Here is a 17,959-nt window from a genome sequence, read left to right as displayed (position 1 = left end):
TGTATATAATGATGAAAATAAAATGTAAGTATTTCATTGTTAAATTATTAGCTTATTATTATGAAATGAATGCAATTAATTTTATATAGAAGTACAATTTATATGTATACTAGCCAATGATTGGCATGCATTGCAAAGCTTTTAAATTAACTTGCAAACTGAAATCTAATAGGACTTGCTCTTCGATCAACAATACTACAGGCGCTTCATTATTATTCTTGCAAAAATGCAAACCTACAATTGTGATTATTTTATAGTATACAAGTTTATGTGCGGCAGAGCCAACTAGTAGCTAGTTACAACAAATTGCATAGTAAACCTTTTCTTTAACGGTTGTCAATTTTTGTGGTGATTGGGCAAACAATTTCGAAGTCTATATTATTTTCATTCGGCTAAACTAACATCAAGTTTCATATAAAACCCGTCCTGGCTTCACTGGTTTAAAATAAGGATCTACATATGATATTTATATTTAAAAACAAACAAGTTAAGGAAAAAAAACTTTGGTCCAGTTGTATTTATTAAGAGAAATATTATATTGTAGTGTTAAGTTAGTACGTACTCCAAGTTTTAGTTAGTTTTATAAGCCGAGATGGCCTAGTGGTTAGAACGCGTGCATCTTAACCGATGATCGTGGGTACTAGGAACGTGGTAGGAACTTATTTGAAGTTCTGGCATTATACCATCAACTTGAAATAGGTGGCATTTGAGTTGAATAATTATGAAATAACAGAGAACAGGACAAAGCAATGTATGCTCTACTTTCGCTAGTCTAATATAAATAAGTACATTCCTAGTACGTATGATACTATCAAATTACAACTTTGTGAAGAATCAGATGATTAGATTAACTACCTAAATGAACTAACCAAGTTTTAGGGACAATAGCTTATTTTCAGACAAGTAATATGATTTTACTTTATTTTTTATTTTTTACACCCAGAGCGCTACATCTTTGTATGTATAACCATCGGGGTAGGTACAACACACTCATCATATATTCTACCAAACAAAAATACTTGGTATTCTTGGTTTCCAGTTTTAGTGATGACTGAGCCAGTGTAATTACAGGCGCAAGGCATATAATGTTTCTAAGTGTTTATGACGTGTTTAGGAATAGTTAATATGTATTAAAGTTCAAACATGATGATGGTGACCACATACCATTAGGTTCTCGATTTGTCAACTTATTTTCAACAAAAATAAAGAACATTTTCTCTTAGAGTAAACGTTTTATTCCATTTATTGTTTTATTCATTTTAAAAGAATGACGAAAATAAGCCTATTCAATATAATATTTATACACGCAATAGTGTTTATTGTAATTACACGGCCTACCTTCAGCTAAATATTGAAAAATATTGATTCATAGTTTGCCGCAACCGACAAATAAGTCCGTGATTACCCTTACTTTCTTAAATAACGCTGTGGGTATAAAACCACAAAATCGGTAGAGAAGGCACCAGTCCCGCAGGCAACGGTGCAGACAATCCTAACGGCTGTAATTTACAAACAAAATGACATTCGTATTCAAGGTATTACTGAAGTATTAATTATTGAATTACATATGATTTGGTAGATATCATTAAATTTTTTGTAATGTGCTACGTATATATTTAATCATTATATTTTAAATATTAATGACTCGGAATTAACTAATTTTCAATCTTCATTGCCACTTCTTGGGAAATATCTCGCGCCAACTGACCGTGAATGTCAGTGTTTTCTCTTGGTTTTAATGTCAACATAAATGTACTTACACTAAATCGCTCGTTTTGTGAAATAAGATAAAAAATAATTGTATGTTTTTTTTTTTTCAGACGTTCTCGTTGCTAGTAGTAGCGGTAATTGTTTCCTCGAGTCATGCTCCAGGGGGTTTCTCATATAATCGTTTTAGTGGTCCAGTGAGTGGAAAGATAATCGAAGTTCAAGTTCCACCAGCACATGGTATTCCTGCCCAACAACATGCTGATTATGGATATGACCATAAAGCTGGAAAAATTGATCCCGAAACAGCCAAATATGACCGTTTAAAAACAGTTGATTACAAAGTTAGTATCTTTTCATAGATTTCATAATTTGAATTAAATAATTATTTTTATTTTATTATATTTTATTTTAATTATTTTATATATTTTTCTTTTATTAAAAATATTTTTTTTGTTAAAATAAAATAATATAGGCTAAACCCGATTACAACTTCGCTTACGGAGTTCAAGACCCTCACACTGGAAATCAACAAGACCACAAGGAGTATCGCGACGGAGACGTTGTTCACGGCGAATACTCTCTGGTTGAGCCTGATGGTTCTATTCGTCTAGTTCGTTACACCGCCGATCCCAAAAATGGTTTCCAGGTAATGTAATTTGAATTATAGAAATATTCTGTGTCATGTGAAGCTTTTTCATCCAGAAAAAATCTATTCTAATTGAATAATTTATTAGTGCCATACTCTGCAGTCTCATTGAAATTTATTAAGTTACTTTTTGGTGAGGCATATATACGCACATAGACAGGCGCTCTATTATGAATATTTATGATTGATCTTTTGAAAAAAAAAAATAACACGTACCATTGTACCTTTAACTTTTTTGGCTTTGTTTTAATTTTAATATGATTACTGATTTTATATATTTGATGTTTTTTTTTCTTTTCGTAGGCTGTTGTACATAAGAAGCCTGGAGGTCAACCGAACGCACCAGTACATTATGCTCAAAAGCATCAAAACGAAGATGACTCAAGAGAATATTAGTAATTTAAGCTGTATAATAAAGAATTATAATTTGTTAGATTAGTACTAGATTTAGTTTTAATATTTATTTCGCTGTAAATGTTGGCTAAATAAAAATAATATATAAAATCAAAGACTTTATTAATTTTATTTTATTAATTTAACAACGTAAGTAGATCATTTATTAAATATCTTCTTAAAGGTGTCCACGGAGAAAGGAAAGACAATTGTATGTGTTTTCTCGCCGGCAATAGTATTCAGTGACTGCAAATATCTGAGCTGAAATTAAAACGAAAATGCAGAAAACGCAGGAAACTGTTGAAATTATGTTAATTTGCCATTTAAGATTTAATTGAAACGGAAGGATTCTGGTTATTATTTAAATACTTAAACTATAATAGTCTATTAAAATTTCTATTTTAATTACCAACAACGATTATTTTAAATCACCATCATATTTTAGTTTTTATGAAAACTTATCTTTATCATTGAACTTATCGCTCCATATAATTACTGTGCTAACGCGTAATATATGACGTGGTAACTCACATATCATATCTTACTTTAACACGCTTGATACGATATGAAAACAAGATTATATACATTTTTACGTGTACAAAGTTTTATGTTTAAAATCAGTCTGTTAATGTCCCACAGGGCAGAGGCCTCCTCTCTTCTCGAAGAGAAGCTTTAGAGAGAGATACTTAAATTGCAATTAAGTACGGAATCGATACATTTTTTGTCTAAAAATATTGTACACACCGAAACAACGTTTTAAAAAAAAATAGAATACTACAAATAATGAGTACCTACTAGTAATAGCGTTTTCCATGTTCATATTATTATAAAGTTGCTTATGTGAAAGAGAGTTTGTTTGTTTGTTACGTATTAACGCCTCAACCAATGATGAAATTTTGCATACAAACTGTCAGGGTTACAGGGAGGACATAAAGTACCTAACACCAGCTCTCCCCCTCACACGCTGACGGGAGAATATTGTAAAGTAATTGTGACTGAGCGTTGTCCTTTTGGGAAATAAACGAATTGGCGGCTTAGGGAAACTTTATATGCCCTACGTAAAAACATTAAAGATTAATTCTACTTTGTTGATAGACACCATTGATTGTTACATTTATAGTGCGATCTACGATTTATCTTCTACGTCTCTTCTAAGAACTAAGAAAGTTAATCAAATCCAAATTACTTCAGTCATTGTGGAAACACTGATGTTTTTTGTTAAACGAACCTGCATGCATATCGGATTGTCCATAAGAATACCCGTAGCTAGTTCAAGGTTCCTCGTCGAATCGATTTCAGCTTTTGCAGCAATAATTTTAGCATTGGCTAATCTCGTCGATTCAGCTTCTACGGCCATCGCTTTTTGTAATTGAATAGGCAGGCGAATATCTTTACTGAATTTTTAAATTTTCTATCAAAATCGAAGCGGTTAAGTCTTTTTAAAGTAATTAATTCTAAAATTTCTAATTTATAAATTATATTATGTATTGAGTATTGTATTTACCTACTTCTATGTATACCGATATCTAATTGATAATTGCTTTTTTTTGAATAATACATATCTTTAATATGTAAATGGCAAACATTGTTTTAGTAACTTTCACATCAACAAATAAAAAAATATCTTTGAAACAAACATTATAATGAACATTTTAAGAGCTGAAATAAGTAACTAAATACAAGTTGTAGTATATAAATATATATATATATATATATATCTATTTATATATATTATGTATTTATTTTATTTTAATGCATATATTAGTTAAGTTCCCACTTAAAAAAAAAAAACAATTTCCGTATTTCTAAATAAAATTATTTACATATGTATATATCATTATCTACATCTTATATATATTTATTATGAAATTATTTTGTTTTTAAATATATATTAAATTATAATTATGAATTATAAATATATTGTAATGCGTGTTATCTAAACTGGGGCTATGTGTGTATTAATACGTTTTAATGTTTTTTTTTATTGAGTATTAAAGCAACTTTGTATTTATAATATATCATGAAACTGTAAAGTATTATACTAAGTACATTTCAACTCTGACGACCTGGATTCCCCAATCTCTGATTATATGTTTCATGAGTTCGAATACTTGGTGACTCACGGCTGGTCTATTTGCTAATACTTCTGATAGCTTTCTTGTTCCGAGTGCATTACGAAGTGTTGTTGCAGCTAGGTAGTGGGTTGACACTCTATATGTAGTTTAAATTATTATAAGTTCTATCCGGACTAATTATGCAAAAAAGCCGAGATGGCCTAGTGGTTCGAACGCGTAAATCTTAACCGATGAACGTGGGTTCGAACCCGGGCAAGCACCTCTGAATTTTCATGTGCTTAATTTCTGTTTATAATTCATCTCGTGCTTTTCGGTGAAGGAAAACATCGTGAGGAAACCTGCATGTGTCTAATTTCATCGAAATTCTGCCACATGTGTATTCCACCAACCCGCATTGGAGCAGCGTGGTGGAATAAGCTCCAAACCTTCTCCTCAAATAGGGAGAGGAGGCCTTAGCCCAGCAGTGGGACATTTACAGGCTGTTACTATAATTATGCATTATGAATTGTATTTGTTTTAGCGGCCCAAGCACATCGACTGTATATTTAAATATTGTATTAACAAGGAGATAGCATTTCGTTAGTTTTGTTAGTTAACAAAGTATCGTATTCGGAGCATTAATAGTATCGCGAGCCAATTTCAATGTATAGTTGAATTTAGCTAATTTAAAAGATCAAATCGAAGTTTTTATACTTTTGCTAGTTAAATGTTTCGTTCACATTTTTTGCTTGGTTACACTGTCGATTTATTATAAACAGCTGATGACCCCTTTAATTTTTCGTTTTTAAGTAAAATAAAGCCGAGATGGCCCAGTAGTTACAATACTTTAATTTTAATAGATGATTGCTGGACAACCACCACTGTATTTTCATCTGCTTAATTTGCGTTTATATTAAGGATTATATTGGGTTGGATTAAGAGTCTATCACGCGTGTATACACATAGTCTGATTGTGCAGCGTGGTGGAATAAGCTCCAACAAGAGCAAAAAGGAGAGGAGACCTTCATTCAGATGCGGGATATTTACAGGCTGTTACATTACTGTGTAAATATGCCACTGTTGTGTAAATAATTATTTACCTTAAGATGAATAACATTGAGCGTAATTTTCTTTGCTTCTCTTGTTTGTTGATTACGCGATATAAATTTGACGAGCCGGTTAGTGTGGTTGGTAGATACTTGCCTTTCACGCCGAAGGTTGTGGGTTCGATTCCCACCCAGGACAGACATTTGTTTGCATGAACATGTCTGTTTGCCCTGAGTCTGGGTGTAATTATCTACATAAGTATGTATTTACAAAAGAAAAGTAGTATATGTAGTATATCAGTTGTCTGGTTTCTATACCACAGACTCTGCTTAATTCGGGATCAAATGGCCGTGTGTGAATAATGTCCTAGGATATTATTATTATACATATCTAAGATGTTTTTCCACTTATTTGGGGTTCAACACGATTTTTTCCTTTACCGTTGAGAGTGCGATGAACTTTTTAACACAGCTTATCACTTAAAATACATTGTACTGCTTTTAAAAAATTGAAGAAGGTTGCAACTCTAAGTAAAGATCTACGCGTATAATTCTGTAACTACGTGTACAAAGTAAAAACTGATTTACTTGTAATCGGTTACACTTAAAACAGCTAGAACAGGATCTGTTATTTTGTAAAATACAACCGCATCCACGGATACGGTGAGCGAGTCCTTAGTGAGGGCCTGGAAGTTACAAAATATTTTTAATTAAAGAACAAAATTAAAAAAAAATATTATAAGAAAAAGCGAATCACATCTTGTGGTGGTACGGCATAAACAAAGGTACGCAAATCTATGAATTTGATAGAATCAACACAAGGTAAATAAAAGATAAGGCCTGGTCCATATGCACGATTTTTGTATATTTTGCCATTGCGCAATATTACTGCTCTTTCAAATTGACGGACAACCTGAAAAAATGAATACTTAAATTGTTAATGAAGGTATTCATTAAAAGAGTACTCAATTGTTATAAGTTAGTAATAAACAAACCACGAAAATACAGAAGAGAGATAGAGGGAATGTTAGTATGACAAAAATAATTGATATTAATACCATCACTTTTTCAATGAGCTTGTCTGCCTCTGAAAATTTACGTAGTTCTTTGTTAAATAAATGTAAATTTTAATAAGAAATAGCTCAAGATTGATTGATGATTATTTGATATATTTTTAAATAAAATAGCATTGATTCTTGTAATACATGTAAAATATACATTATCAAAGTACAATATATAGTAAATACAATTTTGTATGCCTCGAAGATACATAGATGCAATTTACAGACTTTTTAAGCTATGTTATAAAATCTTTTAAATATATATATTAAAATGAAGTAAAAAAAAAAACAATATTACCTTGTGTTTCTTGCATTCGCGGAATTCGTTTTTGTGAGTCACTATTTGATATTTGATTATTTTCTAAATTGGGAGAGACATTGTGTGATGGGGACGGCGATTGATTTAAATGATCGCATTTATCTTTCATGATTTATCAAATCCTTTTTCAATTCGATATTTGAATTTTATAATCTTACGTTTTATAAAACTTTTAATATTAAAATAATAAAACTTCTTATCTCAGAGCCGAAGTTCTCATGATTAAATTAGCAATGTCAAAACTGTCTTATAATATGACGTCATAATTTCAGAATTTACTAACATGTAACAAAGAGATTTTAAGCTACCAATCATTTATATTCTGTATCTATATATGCTAAAAATGCAATATTGCTTTTTCAATAGATTATTTACTTTTGATGGTCAGGTATATCAATAGGGAAAGGAAAAAGTATTGTAGTCTTCTGTTGTGAGGCGATATAGTTGAGCGATTGCAAATATCTTAACTGAAAACATTAAACATGAAAAACTTAAAATAGTATATAAACATATATATATATATGGGTATTTGATATTTGTGCAGGTTATTTAGAGTTGTCTTAACCTTTTTTTTATATTTTCGTAAAGTTTACGTCGTGAAACTGTAAATCTATCGCCCACTGTGCTTTTTGCGTCAGCTTATTAAAATATATTTTTTTACTTTTTAGTTCAGTAAAGCGTGTTTTTTCAACGATTGTAATGCATTATGTTCGTGCAAAATTACAAGATCATCGAAAGTCCAGAAGTATGTGAAAACTGAGTTGAAAGTTTCGAAGACATAGATGATACCGGACAATTTATTAAAAACAGGAAAAATATTTTGATCAAGTTCTTTCCCTTGAAATCTTAGCTAATAAAATTGATGGAAATATAATCATTATTATTCATTCCATATATAAAAGTGTAATGAATGGTAACACATTTTATCTTAAAATTTAATCTTTGTTTATCGCTAAATAGGTTTAAATCTACTATAAGTTAAATGTAATAAAATGTCTTACAAGTATAGTTTGAGGCTTTTCCATTATAATCTTCGAGGCATCTCTAAGGTTTTCCGCGGCTTTTATTTCACCTTCAGCCTCTATGATTTTTGCTTTAGCAATACGCGTGCCTTCAGCTTCAGCAGCCAATGCTTTTTGCAATTCGTAAGGTAAAATTACATCTTTTCTGTTTGAATTATATGACTTATGTAAATATTTATGTCAGCATGGCAGGATGTTTAAAATAGTACAATAAGAATTACACTACATAATTTAATTATAAATTTTGAAAAAAATATATATTTTGATAAATATGAAAATTTTTTAAAATTAAAAATATATGTAATTTCTGTTATAAAAAACCATCCCAAAGCGAAAAGCATATCACCAGAATACTACGAGTCTTGCTAAATCACTTTTAAAACATTGTTAGGAGAAATCTAAATATAAGCAAAAAAAAAACAATTCAGTATCTTTTTCCTTTGTCAACAGATTTACTGTTTTATACGGTTTGATAGCTATTGACTAGTATTATCAATTTAAAAAATACAAATTCACATTCAAATATGATTTTCTAAAATATTCAATGATGTTTATGATCGAATTTCGATGAAACTAGTTAATATACGAGTAATTAAGTATTTAAATTATGACAACAGTGTAAAATCAAGGTTAAGTAAAACTATTAAGTCTATGAAATTATTACATTTCTACTCGTTCCACTTCAACGCCCCATTCTAATGTTCCATTATCTATTTCTTTACGAACCGCTTGACTGATTGATTCACGGTTTGTCAATAAATCTGTCAACGTATATTGACCCAAAATATTTCTTAAAATAGTCACGGCCAATAATTCAGTTGCATGTCTGCAATTACACTTGAATAATAAATTACATTTAAAAACACAAGAGAGAATTAATTAGATGACTTTAATCGAAGGTCACTGACTCAAATCCGAGCAATCACTACTAAGCTGCTTGTTGAGCATGCCTGTATTTATAATTCGTAATATCGTGCTTGGCAAAAAAAACGTGTGAAAACCTTCATGTGTAGTATAAATTCTTTAACTTAGTACTTATATATCCAGCAAGATGTGTAGAGCAACGTGATAAAAAAGGTCTTAATCCTCCTTAAAAGGAAAGGATGTCACCGTAAGAAACCCGAACCCATTTGTGGACAAATAGCCTTAAATAGAGCTTAATCATTTAATTGAGGATTCATACAGCATATAAATTAATTTTTCATTTACTTGTGAGATTGGACGTTTAACAAGCAATTCAACGGTTTCAATACGTGAAAATAAACAACAGCATCTACTGTTACTGTCACCAAGTCTTTCGTAAGAATCTGAAATTTTAATATTTTTTTTTATGGTACATATGATAGCCGATATGGTCCAGCTAGAACACGTGAATCTGTTAACCGAATATCACAGGTTCAATCCAGGGGAAGCACTTAATTTGTATTAATAATTCATCTCGTGTTCGGTGGAGGACGATGTTATGTAGTGTTTTGTATGGAATTCTACCACATGAGTATCTAACAATCTGAATTGGAGTAGCGTGGTGTAATAAGCGCTAAAAAGAAGGCCTTTGCCCAACACACGGACAATTATTATTCGCCTTTTACATAGCGGTTATAATATGTTCTTATTTCAAACATTGTAAACAAATTGTAAATTTAGCTTCAAAAGTATTTGAAGTTTCCAAGTTTGTTGGTGCTTTGCCAATATAAGGAAATGTTCCTACAACACCAATGTCTATGTGCGGTAGAGTCCGCCTACAGATTATAAATAAAATAAATGTACTAATATGAATATATAATGCTATAAATACCTCTTGAGGCAGCACATTAAAAGACTGAGTTCGAAGATCGATTAATATAACTGTATCGGTACACGGAACTATCCAAATGATGCCAGGTCCGGCGGGAGAAACACTTCTTACTCGTCCGAAGCGCAATATTACTGCTCTTTTATACTGTTTCACAACCTATCAGACATTTCATCCAAATATGTATAAAATTTAGCTTGACTACAAATTGACGTAATGTTTTGATCCCATGTAATATAATATAAATAGTTATATAGGTACAGTTAGTGCATAAATAGAAAAAAAATGCGACATACATACCCATATTTAATTTTATTTTTATGTAATTTAATGCGATGATGTAAAATATTTTTCCAATTTAATACTTAACTAAGAAACATTTTTATTGGCTGAACAGAATACAAGTAAAATAAAAAAATATGTTTTAGTACTGATATCTTACCCTAAAGCAAAGTAATAAACAAAATGGAAACAGAATTATTATCAATATTGTAATGAAACGTATTATTTTCTCCTTCAAAGACTCTTGTTTGATTTCTAGAAAAAACATTAATAATAATTATTATTATTCAAATAGTATAACATATTCGCTGCAAAGAAGAATGATAAAAAATGTATGGACTTTGGTCCAAATATCCACTACTAACGAAATCTATGTCATAAAATAGTGTACTAAATAAGTAAGGTCTTTATAACCAGACCGCAACAAAAAATATGCTGTAAAAAGTTATAACTGAATGAAAAGTCATGTATTTGTACCTTTTTATGCGAAAAATATCGTTAATATAAATATATGTTATGTCATGCTGCCCCCCCGAAGACGCTATCGGCTAATTGGGCCAATAGCAACAGGTTTTTCGAAAAAAATAAAATAAAATTACATGCCGTTTGGTGTCCCGTGTTAGATTTTCGCTGAAATATATTTTGATCAAGAAAGAAAAACAAGAAAACGCGTGTTTCAAGTATTAGTCTAGGTACTCAGATAAAAACCGATTGCGTTGCGAAGTTCGAAAGGGAAATTAGTGTTATCTGCAATTAACGCGAGTTATCGATGAATCATCTTTTGCGCAGCCAACCCGCGCACAATTAAATATATAATATTAATAATACTAATTTTGATGCACTATATATTACATTTGAATAATCGTTTAAGCCCTTAAATAGGCGCTAGCGTTGGGCTTGTTACGAGCATGTATAATAATAATTGTAATACCATTGTAAGCTCCTGGTAAATCAGATTTTAATCTGCCCTCCATTATTATATATGTCTCAAAAGCAATTTGGGATTTTAAATTTATTTACAACTTTATGTACTTCAAATGAATTTATAATAAATAAATATATTCGTATCAGGATAAAAATAAGCTATTGTTAATAATAAAATGATTAAAACTTCAAGAAGAAATTTATGACATTTGAAATATGTTTTAATACGAGATAGGAGATAATGTCAAGTCTAATGTATAGATGATAAAGAGTGGGAGAGAAAAGGCAATGGTGTGGCCAGTTATTAAGTGTCTTATTATTCAGTGGCTTTTTGTAATCTTACATATAAAATAATGCTTTATTCATATATATAACACATTGTGTCAATAGAATTAGTATTTGTTTGTATGAAATTATAAATAATTTAATTCATGATTATTGTACGGTCACCAGAAAAAAATACTGACAGTGTCCTATTTAACTTATTCTATTTAAGCCACGGCAATTTTCAGGTATGTTAATTACATTCAAAATATACAAAAATGACTTATATTATAAAGTCGCCATCACTTATGGACCCCGCTAGCTATCAAAGTTTTAAGATTAAAACAATCGGATATATTTCGGATAAATAATAATGAAACCTATAATCGTTTATAATATATTAAAACTTGCACTTAAAGATTCAATTCTTAAAAAGTTTGGTTGTTATATTTTATTCTACATTATAACTATATTATAATAATAACTCATTTCGTTTGTTTTTACAATAAAGATTGTAAATGATGTAGATTTTTTTTTAAATAACGAAATATGATGATAATTACGATGCATGTTATAACTTTATACTGGTAATGGCGGAGGTATGCTGGGTCCCGAGCCACTCAAGAAACTTTTGAGGAAATCCATCGGGAACGGAAATATAATTGTTGAGCTCTTCTCAGCTGATATTGTGTTGAGTGATTGTAGGTACCTTAACTGTAAAAAAATCATAATAGCCTATAAATGTTAGTTTTCACGAATCACGAATACGAAGACTTGACAATTAATGACATTACAATTCATATCGAGTAATTCGTAAACACTCAAAAAAATGACATTTTAATAGAAAATTCTGCACATTAGTTCAAAAACTTATTAGTAGGTATTTATATTTGTAGTATTAATTATCCTTCATGTCTTCTCGCAAATATAAGACAAAAAGTAAAGTAGTATTTTATATTATTATTAGAGCGATAAATTTGATAAATATTGAAGTAAGGCAAAAAAATTGGAACGGGCGTAAAATTATTCCTTTAATCAGCTATTGTTGCATATCTTACTTGTAGAGCAGTAGGATTGTCTATCATAACGAGAGATGCTTCTCTTAGAGCCTTTGAGGCTTTAATTTCACCCTCAGCAGCAATTATTTTAGCTCGGGCCTCTCTATCAGCTTCTGCTTCAGCCGCCATTGCTCTTTGCAACTGTACTGGGAGCCGCACATCTTTGCTGACAACCAAAAATAGATATGTTGAATCTACTTTCAACGTCAAGTTACATGTGTCACATAGATTAAGGTTACTTAAAAACGCAATTATGTTATATACTTTTGTTATATACTAGGTTACTAGAACAAAAAAGTCATAGATATTATTTTAACGTAATAAAATAAAAAAAAAGATTTGGTAAAAAGAATTCAACAAGAATTACATTTTAAATTCAAAATGAATAGCAGATTCATATAATTATCGATTTTACTACAATATACGCTTTATTTTATAGCTATAAAGTAGCAGCCTGTAAAATCATCAGTCCTGGTCAAAAAAATTCTATCCTCTTGACAACAAGGCTAATAGCTAAAGCGTACTAAATATTATATAAAATATTAGAAAAAAAATAATAATATTACATTTCAACTCTTTCCACTTCAACTCCCCAAGGATCAGTCGCTACGTCCAAGTTAGCTTGCATCATGTGACTGATAGCTTCACGATCGGATAACAGCTGGGCTAAGTCACGCATACCCAGTACATTACGGAGAGTTGTCGCAGCGAGGAGACGAGTAGAAGCACTAAGAAATTAAAAATAAGTACTGTTATTAAACATTTATTGGATTCTTTATCTGGCAAAAAAGTTACCAACCTATAATCTGCAACACGAACTACTGCGTTTAACGGTTCCTTAATTCTATAATAAACAACTGCATCGACCGCGACAGTGACTGAATCTCTTGTGAGAACCTGAAAGTTATCATTTTTCATTAAAAAAGATAAAAATAATGATAAGTATTACCTTATACAACTTCGTTATATTACCTTGAATTTATGCAACACACCAGTACTTTAAATATTGTAATTATCTCATATCTTTCGATATGGATATTGAGCTCCTCAAACAAAAATACAGTCTGAGTTTTTAAATAATCTTACGTAATAATAAAATGATTTCAGTAATTCGTATAATTAAACATGATCAAACGTTCGCAGTCATGTAGTAACTGTACAAGTATATATTATCGTGTAACGAACTAGTCACTGAACTGAAATATCTTTGAAAGAATAAAATAGAGTAAGCATTGCACATAAATGAGAGAAAATCTACTGTTTCATAGCAAAAATTTTATTTATTTAAAAATATTGTTTTCTATTGTATTACTAACGTAAAACTCCAGCGGAAAGCATATATAAGTAAATTACATAAATAGCGTACAAAAAAATATATGTACGTAATTTATTTATCAGTTTTTTTTATCAAGCACCGTTTACCTCGACACGAAATATTCGCAGCTACAAGTATATGCACTCGCAGACGTAGTACATATAATGTTAAACATTTATCATGTAGAATATAATAGGCTTAGATCAACTTTCTGTCGGGCATTATCATTTTCGATTTTGGAGCTTAATATTCAACTCTTCGAATAACTCTTCGATATTGTATACATGTTTTTCTATCTACTACTACAACATTTTATTTGAAAATAATAACTCGACTCCGTTATAGTATACATTAAAATAAAAAAAAAAAATTTAACGAATTGTTGTAATAAAACATAATGTTGTAAAATTACTATTTAAAAGTGCTTGTGCTTGAAAAGTCTCCATAAATTAAGTTTATTTTGATTTTGTATATTCATCTTAATAATTAAATAGCTAAGCAGAAACATGACGTGGGCGATACCGCGTAAAACAGCTGGCTCAATAATGAATCGGTTATGAGGTGGAACGGTTTAGACAACTAGTACAAGACACAATTGTTTGTGCATCGTAAAACTTTGATTGATGGTTTATAGGCACATCAATTAGACGCAAACCAGCTGAATGGCAGGCATTCGGGTTAACTGTTTTCAATACCAATGCCAATTCCGTATCGTCTTTGTTTGTAGCCATGTGTTCTTTGTTATATGTGTTGTATTTTTACTTAAGTTCCGTTGCGGTATATAAGTATCGGGCTGATTAGCTTGTTAGGAACAAGGGTAGTAAAATTATTTAAGGATTTTTTTTTATAAAGATATTGAATGTGATTACTGTCACTTGGATTATCGGTTGTTGAACTCATCATATATTTTAAATCTTATAATAAACATATTTGTGAAAATTATTAGATTTCTTACCGTCGTTATTTAGTTGGCTGAAAATCTGAAAAAACTCATATTTTCATAAAATTTTTATATAACGCACGGTAGTTATTTTATGGCTATAAACTCATCATTATAATTATCTTGTAACAAAATGAACTAACTACGAGTAAGTTCAAATAAAAACATTAGTATAAAAAAGTTTATTATACATGAAATAATTTACTTAGCAGCTTCCGGGAATAGCTCAAATTAAATAAAAGGATATTAAATCTACGATTGTAAATTTTTGGATAGATTTTGTAACTACATATTGTTATATCTACAAAATTATATAAAGCCGAATGAAGCCGTAGGTCCCGAGGTCCTGGGTTTAAATTCCAGGTCGGGCCAGTAACAAATATTTTTATTGGGTATTTCTATCGCGCACTCTACGCCTGAAATCTCTGCGGTCGTGTCGGACTAAGATCCCAACGGATTATGAGAGTGACGGATTAGAGAGCACACCTGACCAATATCAACCGTATTATCCAGTGGTACGTTTGCCTGACTACGTTCCTATAAATAAAAATAAAAAAAAACAGATGACGCTATATAAAAGGTCGTTTAATCAAATCTGAGGTAAAGTTAATATAAGCAATCTTAAGGTTATTTAGTAAATAATTATATTTATTAGTGATTTTAAAATTGGTTCATACCTCTTGAGGTGGTACATCAAATGATACTGTTCTTAAATCTACTTTTCTATAAGTATCGACACAGGGTAATATGAAGAAGAGTCCAGGCCCTCTCACACCACCTTTACGTAATCGACCGAGACGGAAAATCACTGCGCGTTCAAACTCTTGCACGACCTGAGTAATAAGAAGGGAAACAAAATAATAACTTTTTAATGCAATATTAACCTATATACTTTACAGGAAATATATATTATAAATTAACAGTCATGTCTAAATAGTTGGAATACAGTAGGATTGACGAATTTGTTTGAAACATCAAAATGTATAGAAATAACTAGTGTTTGACATAACGTGATTAAAGATGTACGAATATAAAGGCGATAGAAAAGGCATTGGCGCAAATCGAAGTAGCCTGCCATGTGAAATTTATGTTGACGCTATCATTTCATAAAGTAAAATTATCATTTCATAGTTTAGGAATAATTTGAAATTGTTTAAGAACAAATAAATATCACTTTTATTTACCTTAAAACATTCAAATAACGAAAACGGAAATGTAATAATGACAAGGAGAAAAGAAAAAAATGTTGCAAATTTTTCAACGCATCCAACTGCATGTGGATTTGCTGAAAAGAAAATTTTAATTAAATTATATTATTCTTATAATAAAACTAAGTATCTTTAGTCGATGTATGTAATAGGGTTGGATAAAAACTCGGTTAATTAATTAATAACTGAAAAAATATATTATAGGGCTAAGGCAATATTTACAATGGCTGTTAATCGCATATAAATGGTTTTATTTTGGCAGCATTTAAACGATATTTACATAATCTTTGCTATTATATTTTTAAATGAACCGATTACGAAGCGATAATAATTATTACTTGTGACTTTATATAACCACGATATTTACTGTTGACGTTAAAATACTTACGCATTTGTATCGTGATAGCGCAAGTCGTACCCGTATCACAATCTAAAATTATCAAATTGAAAAATTAATTTAAATTACAAGGTAAAATTTTAGTTTTTAAGCTTTGCTGTTGCTACTTACGGCTGGGTACGTTATCACGTCTAGTGCTTACAGATCTTAGTTCCGTATGCATCGTAAACTATATTTTAAGCTATCAACACATAATGAACTAAATTCGTTAAATGATACCAATTTCTCATAACACGTTTAATTCGGCTAACAAACACTGACTGCGCTGACATTCGGACTAACTTACTGTCAGATGAGCGCATGTTTACGCGACCCAAAAACAACACGATACCAACTAAAAATATCAAATACAATGCGAATGTTTCCAAATCTAAAATAATAATATGTCTTTGGATAAATTTCGATTACAGATATTTACGTATTTCGAAGTAGCACTCCACTTCGCCCGAGTCCTTGTCATGACAACCGAAATCCATGAGGAATTAGAGGCGCAAATTGACGCGCATTGACCGATTTCTGAATCAATCAATCTAAGTGTTTGCAGTGTGATCTAACCGGTGTCTATATTGGTACTACGTCGAACACGGATAGTCAGGTTGACGGTAAAAATAAATAAATAACGCACTTCCCATGTCGATGGACGAACGGGCGCACAGTGGCTCGCGATGCAGACTATTGTTGGCTAAGGCACTCTGGAAACATTTACCATAATACATTGTATATGAGGATGTTTAGATAATAACTTCACTATTAATATTAGAGTGTTTTTTAAGTTAATCATATCTTATGGGCGGTTACGGTTACAGGCGTAATAGTACGTAATATGATAGCTTTGTATTGCTTTAAATTGATTCTGAAACTATTGCACGTTTTACTTAGGTAATTATTCTAATTGGACTAATAAAAATATAGACTTCTATTGTTTAATAGTTGTTGTAGCTTGTCTAACCTGGTAACAAATGTAATTTTTTTAAATTCTTCGAGGGATTGACACAGACTTCCTATTAAAATATCCAATTGAGTTATTTTTTACGATTTAATTTAAAAAAAGTAGTTTTTGTTATTTTTAAAAGTGTTTTTTCCTCTGACAATAGTTTTAAACCTTGATTCGTATATTATTCCAAAGTCTAGTATTATTAATTATTATTAAATGGCATTGCAATTTGAATCAAATAAATTACTTAGAAATGATGCCTTTATAATATGGATCACTCTTATAACACGGACGGACTATTATATATCTGACTTGACCGGAAAGAGGACAGATGCAGAACCAATGGCGTTATTTACCTACCATAGCACTGTCTTATTTGTAAAATTGCTTAGCGGCTGTTTATTAAACACTGATTTCTGTCTCATTCTGTCATTATTGATTTGACAATCGAAAGAAGAAGACACATCATTGTTTAACTAATCACCCGCTAAACAACGTTTATACAGAAAGTCAAAAGATTATTAATGTAATAATTATCTTATGATATATAAAAATATGATTACAATGTTTCCAGTTACCGTACGTTTCACTCAC

At 30.6% G+C, this 17,959-nt stretch overlaps 2 protein-coding genes across 9 annotated transcripts; one reads left to right on the top strand and one right to left on the bottom strand.

Moving 5' to 3' along the window:
• The first annotated feature begins 1,405 nt into the window (after positions 1–1,405).
• On the top strand, positions 1,406–2,752 carry LOC126768737 (cuticle protein 21-like). Its single transcript, XM_050487012.1, has 4 exons — positions 1,406–1,535; positions 1,821–2,051; positions 2,183–2,356; positions 2,660–2,752. The coding sequence occupies exons 1-4, from the start codon at positions 1,518–1,520 to the stop codon at positions 2,750–2,752; spliced, it is 516 nt and encodes a 171-aa protein (XP_050342969.1). The 5' UTR covers positions 1,406–1,517.
• A 139-nt stretch (positions 2,753–2,891) lies between these two features.
• LOC126768693 (mechanosensory protein 2-like) lies at positions 2,892–17,112 on the bottom strand. Of its 8 annotated transcripts, XR_007669252.1 has the most exons (12): positions 16,850–17,097; positions 16,423–16,464; positions 16,011–16,111; positions 15,504–15,659; positions 13,371–13,468; positions 13,138–13,299; positions 12,572–12,737; positions 11,257–12,227; positions 10,486–10,580; positions 10,047–10,202; positions 3,978–4,143; positions 2,892–3,010 (listed from the first exon to the last, which is right to left on the bottom strand). XR_007669252.1 is itself a non-coding variant. In XM_050486955.1 (8 exons), exons 1-8 carry the CDS (start codon positions 17,061–17,063, stop codon positions 12,093–12,095), a joined length of 867 nt encoding a protein of 288 aa, XP_050342912.1. In that variant the 5' UTR covers positions 17,064–17,112; the 3' UTR covers positions 10,486–12,092. The 8 variants fall into 8 exon arrangements, 7 of the variants coding, with proteins under 7 accessions (XP_050342914.1, XP_050342912.1, XP_050342910.1 ...); XM_050486955.1 differs by lacking the exons at positions 2,892–3,010; positions 3,978–4,143; positions 10,047–10,202 and having other exon boundaries at positions 10,486–12,227; positions 17,057–17,112; XM_050486953.1 differs by lacking the exons at positions 2,892–3,010; positions 3,978–4,143; positions 10,047–10,202 and having other exon boundaries at positions 10,486–12,227; positions 16,543–17,097.
• Between the last annotated feature and the right edge of the window lie 847 nt (positions 17,113–17,959).

Source organism: Nymphalis io, chromosome 5 (assembly GCF_905147045.1).
Source record: "Nymphalis io chromosome 5, ilAglIoxx1.1, whole genome shotgun sequence".
NCBI lineage: Eukaryota > Metazoa > Arthropoda > Insecta > Lepidoptera > Nymphalidae > Nymphalis > Nymphalis io.
Note: the sequence above shows the minus strand (reverse complement) of the source record. Positions and strands in the feature narration are given on the sequence as shown.

What these genes read in the sequence shown, in the direction of transcription:
- LOC126768737 (XM_050487012.1), top strand. An exon ending in TAAAAACAGTTGATTACAAA is followed by an intron (nt 2,052 to 2,182) that starts GTTAGTATCTTT and finishes AAAATAATATAG; the next exon opens with GCTAAACCCGATTACAACTT. An exon ending in ATCCCAAAAATGGTTTCCAG is followed by an intron (nt 2,357 to 2,659) that starts GTAATGTAATTT and finishes TTCTTTTCGTAG; the next exon opens with GCTGTTGTACATAAGAAGCC.
- LOC126768693 (XM_050486952.1), bottom strand. Translation starts at nt 16,907, where the DNA reads ATGGATTTCGGTTGTCATGACAAGGACTCGGGCGAAGTGGAGTGCTAC. An exon ending in TTGATGTACCACCTCAAGAG is followed by an intron (nt 13,469 to 15,503) that starts GTATGAACCAAT and finishes GATAACTTTCAG; the next exon opens with GTTCTCACAAGAGATTCAGT. An exon ending in GAAGTGGAAAGAGTTGAAAT is followed by an intron (nt 12,738 to 13,137) that starts GTAATATTATTA and finishes TTTGGTTGTCAG; the next exon opens with CAAAGATGTGCGGCTCCCAG.